Raw genomic sequence first — 12,058 nt, forward strand, 5'->3', positions numbered from 1 at the left:
CCCCGCCCCACCAGCGAGGGGCTTCCGGTCGCCCCCGAGCCGGGTTGGGCAGGTGTGGGAGGGGCTCGCTCCGGCTGTCCTAAACCCGGGCCGGGGAGCAGCGTGGCCAGTGGAGGCAGAGATGTTCATACCTCCATGTGTAGCTACGTGTTTTTAGTTATGACAACTTTTATTTAACATATTTTATTTTTTAAATATATTTTATTGATTTTTTACAGAGCGGAAGGGAGGATAGAGTCAGAAACATAGATGAGAGAAACATCGATCAGCCACCTCCTGCACACCCCTTACTGGGGATGTGCCCCCAACCAAGGTACATGCCCTTGACCGGAATCGAACCCGGGACCCTTGAGTCCGCAGGCCGACGCTCTCTAACATATTGTAATGTTTATGAGAATTCGAGATTGTTATCTCTTGCTGCTGGATTTGCCCTTTTTCTTTAATATATTTCAGAGAGGAATGGAGGTGGGGGGGGGGGACATCAATGATGAGAGAGAATCACTGGGGATCGAGCTTGCAACCCAGACAGGTGCCCTAACCGGGAATTGAAAAGTGACCTCCTGGTTCACAGGTGGATGCTCAACCACAGAGCCACCCAGGCCAGGCTGGATTTGCCCTTTTTGCCATGATGAATGACCAACAGCTCCAGGGCAGTGCTTTCTTCGGAATGTCCCTACTGCCACTAGGGGGCAGAATTAGCCTAACATTTAAGAACCAGCATGCAATCCCTGTGATTTTGCAAACTGAATGGTGGGGGCTGAGCTGCATTACTGCGTTTGTGGCCCCTTTGTTTGCCTTAATGGACCCTTTTCTCCATTAAAAAAAATTGGTTAAAAATTGTATTTTACAATAGTCTGTTCAAGTAACTGCAAAGGTTCCGTGTGCAAGTTCTATTCAAATAGGTTCTATCTCAGTGAAATGCAAAGTTATCAACTGTCAGTAAGGAGGGAGAAGACACTGGAATTTGAGGTTATGAAAAACTCACCTATGACCCCCGGAAGTTGCTTGAAGAATTTTCTAGAACACTTCTCAAGAGAAGTCCCAGAAGGAACTGCAGAAACGAGGTCTCCATATTAGCAGAGGGCAGGACACCAGAGACCTTTTCTTTTTTTAAGACCATCATTTTTTAATTTAATTTTTCCCATCACCATTTATCCCCTCTATGCCCTGTTATCAACCCCCACAGTCACACACTGTTGTCCATGTCCAGGAGTTGAGAGAATTCTTAAAACAGTTTGGACTAGTCCTCTTATTCTCAGGAGGACTTACCCATGCTAAGATTCTGAGATGGAAGATGTTAAAGGAATAACACCACCTTAATTGATAACTAGCCTCTGCCTTCTAAACAGAGGAAAAGTGTAGAATACTCCTCAAGTAATGGTGAAACCAAACAAGTGCAAGGGTACATGCCCGGGTTGTGGGTTCGATCCCCAGGAGAGCACATGCAGGAGGCAGTCCATCAATGATTCTTTCTCATCACTGATGTTTCTCTCTCTTCCTCTCTAAAATCAATTTTAAAAAATCAATGGAAACAATATTCTCAGATGAGAATTAACAACAACAAAAGGAACAAAGAGAAGGGAAGGAAGAAAAGCTTCATGGTAGCACGGAAGGCACGTGAAGGTGGAGTGCCACACGTCCTGAGCACAGGACAGCCCTCAGGACCTGGTGGCCGCTTTGGAGGGTATGATGCCTGTTCTGATGATAACTTTGTGATGTCTATTTTAAAAAAACCAGCCTCATGACATTACAGGCAGAATTTTAACTTATTAATGCCAAGCCATAAGAATAAAATAACAGCCTGGAGAGTTACTTGAAAGGCTTCAAAAATTCTTTATTTTCATAAATTAACACACATAACAGTGGGAATTTTAGAGGCACAAACTACCAAACAGAACAGGAGCTGCAGGGGCATCATGTATGCCAATGTTACCAAAAAATGTACAAAATCTCACTGAACTATTGATCGTGATAATATATAAACACGTCAGGCAGCTACTCACTGGCCAGCCCAGCCCAAGGAGATGCGGAGGCCTCTCACCAAAATTCAAATCCAATTCAGCACCAGAGAGGGACTCGTGAAGACACACAACGAACAAGCATCAGATCGGACTATGCTGTGCTGGATGGTGGACTACTCAGGGGCCCTCACTTTACCATCGAATAGCCTTTGCTGCTCCATCTGTGGTTGGAGACCATTACATTTGATTGTGATAAAACGGAGCCTTCCTCCCCAGCCAGCCTTTCACGTAAGAAGTTCAGTTGTGGTGCAGGAGCCCTTCCCTCCCATGAGTTCAGGAAAGGTTGCTCCACATTATCTGGTCAATTATTTAGACTTAGGATACAGCCACCCACAAGGTGGTGATGAGGAGGTCCTTTCCATGATACCAGGGGAAAAGCTTACAGAAACAAAACAGGAGAATTTTGAAAGCACCAACTGCATCCACCCTCCCACCCAGGGAGCGGGAGAAAAGGGCCACGGCCGAAAGTTGGTCTCTGGCGGACGCTGATGCACATGGGACTGTGAGGTGGCATTCTGGCCTGGAGACGACCGCGGGCTCCGTGTGCCACGAGGCTGCCCAAAGCTCGAGGACCCGTGGGGGACGGGGGGCGTGCCTGGAGGATGGGATCTGGAATTGACCTCAGGTTGGCTCTGGCACCCATCAAGGCTCTTTCAGGCAAAAATGTGACAAAGTGTCATGATTTCACAGCTCTCGGAGGAGCGCAGAGCTTTGGGATTCACAGCATGAGTTTCTGAGCTTTTCAGGCTCCAATAAGGCAAACGCTACATGTCTTTCCACTGTACCTCCCTCAGCTGTAGCTCTCAGAGCAAGGTCAGTAAGAAAAAGTGGACATAATCTGGTTTAAAAGGTGATGAGGTATGAAGAAATGAAGCTGGAAAGGAGGCCAAAGGAACAGAGATGGGGAAGGTGGGTGGGAAAGCAAATACAGCTGTAAACTAAAAGACGAGAAAACTCCTAGTTCAAAGTCTCGGTGAAAAACTGACGGGTGAAACCCCAACTGGACCTGAGATTTCTCCTCTTTCCCACATTAATGACACTACACCAGAGTTGAGTAAGTTATGGTTAACTAGAACTCCCTGCCACTTTGGAAGGAAGTCCCCAAACTTAGGAACTGTACCAGGGCCCACCAGAACTAGACACTCGGGGCAGGCCGTGTGCCAGCAGCTGACTCACATCCCCAATATTGGCGGGTCCCACAGGCTCCGAGGACCACCAACAGCGCTGCAGCTTGCTAGCCAATGGGGAGGACAGAGGTAAGACACGTGCCTGAGCATGGCTAGAACCCTTCTAGCGACTTTAGGCAAGCAACGGCAAGTTCGCAGTGGGGACCCATTCTTAACTTTGCGGCGGGGAAAGGCCCTAACCAGAGGGCATGCCGAGAACTTCAGGGACAGACAGGTTGGCCTCAGAGCAGCTTCTCTCCCACATTCCCAGGACGAGGAAGGAACCCAGGTCTCCATTTCCTCCAATTCTCCCTTCCCAGACACCAATGTCCCAAATCATTGCTGCTGGCTCATAAAATGCCCTGCCGCTAACGGGCAAACTTGAAGTCGTAATTGTAAAGTTGGTGATACCACAGTGTGCCCATCTCAACTTCAGCCTGCAGGATGCGTGGCTACATCGCTGACTCGGCTATACCGCACGGGTGCTGGCAAACAGGGCTCTGTGGACTCACTGGGAGTTTGCAAGCTTGTCCAGCAGTACTTCCCTAAACACGTTTGGACAAGGGCACACGGCATCACTCACCCACTCCTAAAGCAAGAAGACAGAAGCGTTAGGGGCCCTGTCCCAGGAAGGGAGAAGTACCGAGGTGAACACAGGTGGTGTCCATACAGTCTAGGCTCTAGGCCAAGTGGATGTGCAAGAGCAGAACGGGCTCGCTCACTCAGAGCCGGGGGGAAGCCCGCTCTCTCCTGACGCTAGCTGGCCTTGGCCTGAGAAGCCTCGGGGACTCCCAGGTGTGTATGGGACTTACTAGGCGCTGTCTGAGACAGGGGCCCAAGACAGAGGTGCACTTTGTTTTTTCCGGCTCATGTCCGTCTCACTGCTCCAGTGTGGCACAGACTGTCAACCTGCAAAGGAAAGGCACATAGAGACCTCCCACCCCACCCGTCTCCCCACTGACAAACGGGGAACCAAAGAAACCTAGGAGACACACCCCAGGGCGGCACCTCTCTCTCCTCTAGCAGCCTGGCGGCAAGTGCCTGGCGCTGGGACAGTTCCCACTGGCAGCGGCTTCTGCAGTGGCTCTGAGGAGGACAGGGAGAGGTGACCGATGTCCTGAGGCTGCATCTAGCACTCCATTCACCAGCCAAGGAATGTAATTCTCTGAACTCTTGTTTTGAGAGAGAGAGGGGGGGAAGGAGGGAGGGAGGGAGGGAGGGAGAGAGAGAGAGAGAGAGAGAGAGAGAGAGAGAGAGAGAGAGAAGGAAAAAAACACAAGGGAAGAAGGGCAGGGGAAGCAGGGTGCGGGCACACAGGGATTAGTGGGAAAGGAATGAACCTCTGGGACTGCTAACCCACACAGCATCCTTCTGCCCAGACTCCTGTGGGCACAAAAGAAGATGCTCAGCAAGCACGGGCATTCTATATTTCTAGTAGGTTCGACACAGGAGCCCAGAGAACAAAGAGGTGTCCTCAGAGGGGCCGGCCGGCCGTGGGATTTCGTGATCCCACCGCAAGAACACACCACTGAGCTTGAACCGCGGCGGCCCCTCCCCACTCTCAGGGCCGGCTGCTCCGACAGCTGCAAACACACTGGTTGGCCTCTACCACCGCCTGTACTGTTGTTCCCAACTTTGTTACATTCCAACACTTCAGATAAAATCCATTAAAAGACCACACCCAACCATCACACTTTAAAAATGATTGGGAGAGAAACCTGCTCTTACTTCCGTCATTAAAATTAATACATCTACTTAGCACGCAAGAATGAGAACCCAGATGAAAAAAGTACTCCCTCTAATGAACTGCAGAGAGAGAGATGGGGAAGGGATTGCTGAAACACGTGGATGGAAAAGTGTCTCTCCACTGTCCCAGACCATGCAGATACACTGGGTCAAACACCTACCATCTATTCTGCAGACATGTATTATCTTTCTCCTCAATGTCTTAAAAAATTGTTTTAAAATCACATTTAAAGGCTCTGAACATGCAGCAATTTAAAAAAAAGGAATAAAACAAATGAAAATAACACCACAACGTTAAAAAGTGCAACTTACTCTGAATGGGGCCTGGATGGCCCCTCTGGCACTAGTGACCCACAGTCACAGAGGGGAGGAAAAAATGATGGGAAAACACACACACACGCACACATGCGCACACACACGCACACATATACACACGCGCACACGCATACACACACACACATATACCCCAGGTTCTGGGCAGACGGACTCAAAGGATTAGAAAACACCACAGGCTCATCGTTCCTCAGCTACCGAAATGAGCTGTGAGGCCACTCAGGCGAGGACACCAGGCCCCCTCCCTAGGCAACATCTGAGCAATCTTGGTCTAGCACCACCGTAAACAGCGTGGAACTTTCACAGGGACGTGCCAGTGCTGGAGTCCTTGGGATCTAGTGTTGTCGAAGGTGCGCTGCGCCTTCCTCTGTGGATGGCAGAGTGTGGGAGGCGGCGGCCCGATGCCACTCAGGACCACTTCCAGGAGGAAGGGCGCTTTCCTGAGGTTCTAGATCAGCAGTAGAAGTAGAGGGCCCTCCGCCACCAGTTTCTAAAGAGACTGCACCTTGAAGCAGTAAAAATCCATGGATTGCAATTTGAGTGGTTTGGGCACTGGGCAAACTGATGCAACCTCTTCCCAGGAGGCCTGGGAAATCTAACATTGAGACGCCTCAACCAAACTGCTTCTCAACACCCAGGTGATGGCTCCTCTTCCTCTTCCTTGGCAAAGAAGGTCTCCAGTTCCATTAGTTTCTGTATCAAAAGGGCATCCAGCTCTCGACTCTGCAGGGCTGCCTTCTGGGCTCTGGTGAAGCTGCCTGTCACCTTGACCTTCCCACGAGCTCTCCTCTTTCTTGGGACAGTAAAATCCTGAAACTCGAGAACTCGCTTCCTCTTCTGTTGGCTGATGGAGATTAGCGTACCATTTCGTTCCTTAGGTTCCTCAAAGATGGTCTCTAAGCACCTAAGAGTGGAACACAAAACAATCACCAACACACCAACTCACAAGGCCACACTTCTAGTCAACAGGGGCTGAGAGCTGTTTGCACCAACTCCGTAGGCAACTATTTCCTCTGGCCAGTATCTTTTTTTTTTTTTTTTTACGTATGTGTGTGTTTTTTCCAACTTTATCAAGGTATAACTGACAACTACAATTGTAAGATATTTAAAAGCATAATACTGTGATTTGATATAACTGCACACTGGTAAGGGATTCACACATTGGGGTTAACACACTCATCACCTCAGATATTTACTTCTGGGGGGATGGGAATACAGTCCACTGACTTGAACTGAATTTAGACCCAAAGACAGCCCCGTAAAACCTTTCCTGTGTTCGGAATCATATGCAATATCAGTGATTGTTAGTCCAAAAGACAGCCAGCACATTCAGTAAAAACTCCAGCACGAACTAAAAGGAGACTGACTACATTTTCTGTATTAACTAACCCAATCCACACTTCTTTCCCAGCCCCCACCGGCCCCGATTCCAATGCTGGGAACTAAAAGCAACAATTCCGGGGATTTCCAAGGCCTGGCATGGGAAGAAGTGAGCATGCGCTGGCTGCAGCTGAAGAACCAGAGGTTTACGCCGATCCTGTCAGAAGCCTCCCGGGTACTGCTGCCTGCGCATATGCCTACCTGTTTGCAGGAGGAGACTTGTAATTCTTGTTGGTATATATTTCTTCCAAACTGAACTCCTTTTTCTTTAACCTGAAATGAGAACAAAATGTTTGTCTCTTACAAGAGATAAGATTGGCTTCCTAACTCTGTCCATTAATTTACTTTCGACCTTTCTGTAGTATGTTTTAGATGCGTTTCATGTGAACATATACTGGGTTTTCCCCCCAGGCTGCCATTCTCCAATGTTATGAAATGTAGCTCATTTATCCTTATTGGGAATGATACAGCTGAATCCACAACTATTTTCTAAACTTACTGCTTCTTTTTCTTCTCCTCAATTGACACCTCCCCCCGCCCCCGCCGCACTTGCTGCTGTCTCCCTTGCAGCCCGTCTCCTGGCTTGGAAATCGTACACTCTTCTATTCTTTTAGTGGTTGGCAAGAATTTTATGAGTATATTGAACATAGAAACTAAAGTGCATCATATTTTTACCCTTCTCCCAACAACACAAGGACCCTGGAACACGATAGACCCCGGATCTATCGAAATCAGATCAGTACTGTCCCAATTTATGTTATCAGTGCTCTATTTTGTCTCCTTTTTTATTTTGTAATTTATTTGATGAAGAAATCAGGTAATCTGGATTCCCCAGTCAAGATTTTTTACTTGAGTCCATCTACATGGTGTCATTTAACATGCTTCTTTGACCTAAACATATGGGAATACTATAGATGTTTCCTACAGACAGGCAATTAAATATAGAGGCATAATCAGATTAAGGTGTGTTTGGCTAGGAAGACTTTCAGATGGTGCTGTATGCTCCATCACAAGGGACATGACCCCTGTTTTCACCCTTTTTGTGCTATTGATAGCCACGAAAAACACTGACAGACTGAGACAGATTTACTGTTCTTTACCAGGCTCAAACCCGCAACCTTGGTATTATCAGAGGATGCTCTAAACCAACTGAGCTACCCAGCCAGAACTGCTTTTCAGAAATTTTAAAAAATATATTATTTTTTTATTGACTTCAGAATGGAAGGGAGAGGGAGAGAGAAATAGAAAAATCAATGATGACAGAGAATCATCAATTAGCTGCCTCCTGCCCATCCCACACTGGGGATTGGTCCAAAACCCAGGCATGTGCCCTGACCAGAAATTGAACCATGACCTCCTAGTTCAGGGATCGCAGCTCAACCATTGAGTCATGCCAGCCAGGCTGGTTTTTAGAACTTTTATCTACAAGGTAGAATACATCCAATTCTGAATCCTATTTTATTCTAGTAATGATCAATAATAGAACTATAAGATAAAAATACAGTAAGATGAAAACCACATGGGAAAAGTGAAACATGAATCATGATCATAGTAATAATTAACTATTAATTGCGTATGTGTTGTGTGAACCAGTATAATAGCTACAGTACATTTTTTTGGAATCTCTATTAGACTTTACAGCAACCTTGAGTGTTGGGAATTCTTACTCACATTTTACAGAAAGTTTCTAGACGCTCAGGAAGGTTATTAAATAACTTACCTGGGGTGACTTCAGGGACCATGTTAGGCTTCTATTTGCCAATGAGAAATGAAGGAGTGAGATCCACTACATGAAAATAGAGCTCTGGAGGTCTTTTAAAAAATGTTTCCATTGTCATAATGTGTCCGTGTAACACATAAAACTGGATTCAGGCTAAATACATAATTTGGAATCTGTTTTTCTCCCCTCTTCACTTTATAGGATTAGCAATGGTCTCTGTCATAAAAAAATAAATATTGAGAGCCCTAGCCGGTTTGGCTCAGTGGATGGAGTGTTGGCCTGTGGACCGAAGGGTCCCAGGTTCAATTCTGGTCAGAGTCATGTACCTCAGTTGTAGGTTCCTCCACAGCCCGAGCCCTGGTCGGGCCTCGCGCAGGAGGCAACTGATCGATGTGTTTCTCTCACATCGATGTTTCTGTCTGTCTTTCCTTCTCCCACTCTCCCTAAAAATCAATGGAAAAATACCCTTGGGTGAGGATTAACAAAATAAATAAATAAATAAAATGACCAAATGGTTTATGACATGTGTTGGTCCATTTTAAAAATAAAAATAATAAATCTTTAGAAACAAAATCTTTTAAGGCTATAAGTAGACCATAACATGGATCTGGTATTTTCGAAAAAAATTTAAAAAGTTTAATTCTTTCCTTCATAACATTTAGGCCCCTTCCCAGTTTTGTGCACAGAATGTTGTGAGCTTGAGCTGTGGGGTCGGGTAAGACCTGTGTGAGACAGAAACCACCTGTGTCGTGACTGGCACTATGGCCTGCCAGGTTCCTAACCCAGGAAGCTCAGCACACTTACCTACACCTGGGGTGACAACAGTGTTTTCCTCCCAGCACCACTGAAGAGCAAACAGAGAGAGTATCCACTCAAAGGGTGCATGGTGAGCTCAATGCAGATGATTAGGAGTGTGGTGAGATAACTCTGCACATAAGTCTCTGGCCACACTGCCAACGAATATTCTTGGGTCAACCTTAGGAGTAAAATAGCTCAAGGGTATACTAGTAGATCACTAAAAGGTCATTGTATTATGTCAAACGATTTTCCAAAAGAGTGAAGCTATGTGTATTAGGGAAAGAGCTCACCTTTTGGGGCGAGGCAGGCCCATGGGGGTAAGATTAGGGTCTGGCTTAGGAATGGTTTTCCGGATGCGAATCTGTGAGACTTTCTTTGGCCTCTTCTCTGGCTCAGCCTATTTTTAAGGGTTAAAAAGAAAGATACGTCAAGTTGTAAGATGTTTTAAAAAATATAAAGTCCCTTTTTTCACCCTCAAGATATCACATCCTCCATTTACAGATGACTCTAATAAGTAGTTTATGACAAAGCTTCCCCTGCTACTCCTGCCACCAGTGTTTTCAGCAACTATCCTACTTTATATTAAAAGAGAGCCCTATCATTCTCTGTTGGAGACAGCAGATATTGCAAAACTGAAAAATGCCGTCATTCACTCATCCTTGTTGAAGGCATGAAGCAGCGCTGTGGTCTAATTCTCTAAACAGTGTTAAATTCTGTCATTAAGAAAAAAAGATCTAGAAAACAATGTAGATTAAGAGCTCCAGGGTAGCCTGCAGTGGACAAACAGAAACCTCCTCTTGGTGCTCTCCAGGACGCAGCGGAAGCTAAAGGTGGCAAGTAAAGGCAGTCAGGGCCATGTGTACCTATCACGTGATCTGTCGTCATCGATGGCCATCTCCAGTGCCTCTGCCACCTGACCCCGGAGCACTTCACACTCACCTCTTTCTGCTCTGGAGGGCTGCTCTGTGGACGGGGGCGCGCTGCTGTCACACCATCCAGTTCATCTAACCCAGGAACCGGGAACTCAGAGGCGGACAGCAGGAGCTTGCTGACAGCCGAGTCTGTTACCAAGCACGACTTTGGTACCAGGGCAGGGAACGGAGGCTCTAGCCTAGCAGCACCGAGAGAAAAACACAAGAGAAAGGATTGGACTCACTTTCTACCTCAGCACATTCAACTTAACCCCCAGACTAGGTTGAAGCCTTTTGCCAGCAATGACATTTCCACCTGATCTCTAGTCACATCTGGACATAGCCTGTATCTGTGTATATAAAAATTTACAAGAATGCGGTCAATCCATTTCATTGGTATGGAGCGATAAAATAAGGAAAAAGTAGTGAATAAGGAAAAATGTAAAAAGGAACAGATTTTTTGGAAAGGAGAAGACATTTAGTGAACGAAACAAATGAAATGTAGGCAGATGAGATCAATCCCACCCAGGCACTGAAGTTGGGCTAAATGACCAAAAATAGCTTGAGAGGGAACTTACAGTATAATGAGCTGGCTAAGTGATTTTGATTTCCCCCCCTTATTTGGTATTGATTACATATTCTTAGTTGTTACTTATAATAAAACACATTTGAATCTAAGATTCAATCTGGTTTAGAAGAAAAACAAAAGCTCAGAATCACACCAGGCCTGATCCACACCATTCGCTACCATATTCTCTCTCTCTCTCTCTCTCTCTCTCTCTCTCTCTCTCTCTCTCTCTCACACACACACACACACACACACACACACACATACACACACACGCACGCACACACACGCACACTCACTCACTCCGCAAGTCCTCATGCGCCAGCACCATTGGACTTACCTCATCTGACCGCCACTGGTGTTGTAAGCAGCTTCCATGCCTGGAAGAGGCACATACGGTAACATGGTGTGGCTGAAGCGGAACAAAAGTACACGAGCAATAGGTTAGGGCAGTGGAACAACAGAAAACGTTTTGATGTCATTATGGGTTTAGCACATGACGGTCAATTAGAGCCCCAGGAAGATAAGAAATGTCAGTCACTCAGAAAGATGACAATCTCCCAGTTGGGAGCATTTCATTTATGTGCTCATCACTGGAATGGAGGCTGGTAGACAGGGAGATGATTTTCTCACTTAGATGGAAAGAAGGTAGAAATAAGGAGAGGACAGTAAGAGAAAGGAGGAGAAAAGAATCATATGGGCAACATAAAACATGTTTAAAGTCTCTATTTACTCAAAGGGTTACAAACGGGAGGATGTATCTATTACATCTAAAGCAGATCTTTAGGGATATAACTCTCAATTCTTTTTCTTTAACTTTCAATTAGAAGGTAAAATGACACTGGTGAAATTATTTTCCTAGTGGTCAAACCACAATAACTCTCTTCCAAGTTCATGTAAAATTCTATAAATTCTGCAACTATAGTATGTAAATGCCAATCTTTGAAGCCTTTCTGTTCCAGAAAGAAATGCAAATGTTCACAAACCAGATTTGGTGATGCCTATGTAATTAACTTGTTAAAAAAGTATTTCTTCGTATCCTTTTACACACCAAACTCTGAATTAGGTGCTGGCTTATATAATACTTTGTGAACAAGTTATAGTTACAAGCCATTATTTGTCACTACTTAACTTGTCATGTTGTTCTGTTCAGAGTAGGGACAAGAGGAGAAAAGACATTCAAAAGATTTGATGGGCTGCAGAATGCATGGAACAGAACAAAGAATGGCACCAAATAAAGGATTCGGCAGGAAATTAGAGGGGTCTGCAATTAAATTACTGCCCCATTTTCTCAGCAGAGACTGGGCAAGGTATAAACAGAATGCAGACACAGCTCCCAATAGCCCTGCATATCCAGCAGTGGCCCGCCCTCTCCCTGATGGCAGGCAGCAAAGACGGAACACTTACAAAGAGCA

At 45.9% G+C, this 12,058-nt stretch overlaps 1 protein-coding gene across 1 annotated transcript in view; it reads right to left on the minus strand.

Annotated features, from left to right (window-relative positions):
* Positions 1-1,813: 1,813 nt before the first annotated feature.
* The window catches only part of PRR14L (proline rich 14 like), a gene marked incomplete at its 5' end in the record, with an annotated part of 28,855 nt that continues 18,610 nt past the window's right edge, over positions 1,814-12,058 (minus strand). Inside the window, 5 exons of the mRNA XM_081113862.1 lie at positions 1,814-6,170; positions 6,848-6,919; positions 9,455-9,561; positions 10,104-10,275; positions 10,984-11,055. Of these exons, the coding sequence (XP_080969988.1) occupies positions 5,894-6,170; positions 6,848-6,919; positions 9,455-9,561; positions 10,104-10,275; positions 10,984-11,055 (700 nt within the window). The 3' untranslated portion in view covers positions 1,814-5,893. The remainder of the gene's footprint in view (positions 6,171-6,847; positions 6,920-9,454; positions 9,562-10,103; positions 10,276-10,983; positions 11,056-12,058) is intronic.

The sequence above is a fragment of the Myotis nattereri genome, assembly GCF_964212035.1.
Source record: "Myotis nattereri genome assembly, chromosome: 19".
Classification (NCBI taxonomy): Eukaryota; Metazoa; Chordata; class Mammalia; order Chiroptera; family Vespertilionidae; genus Myotis; species Myotis nattereri.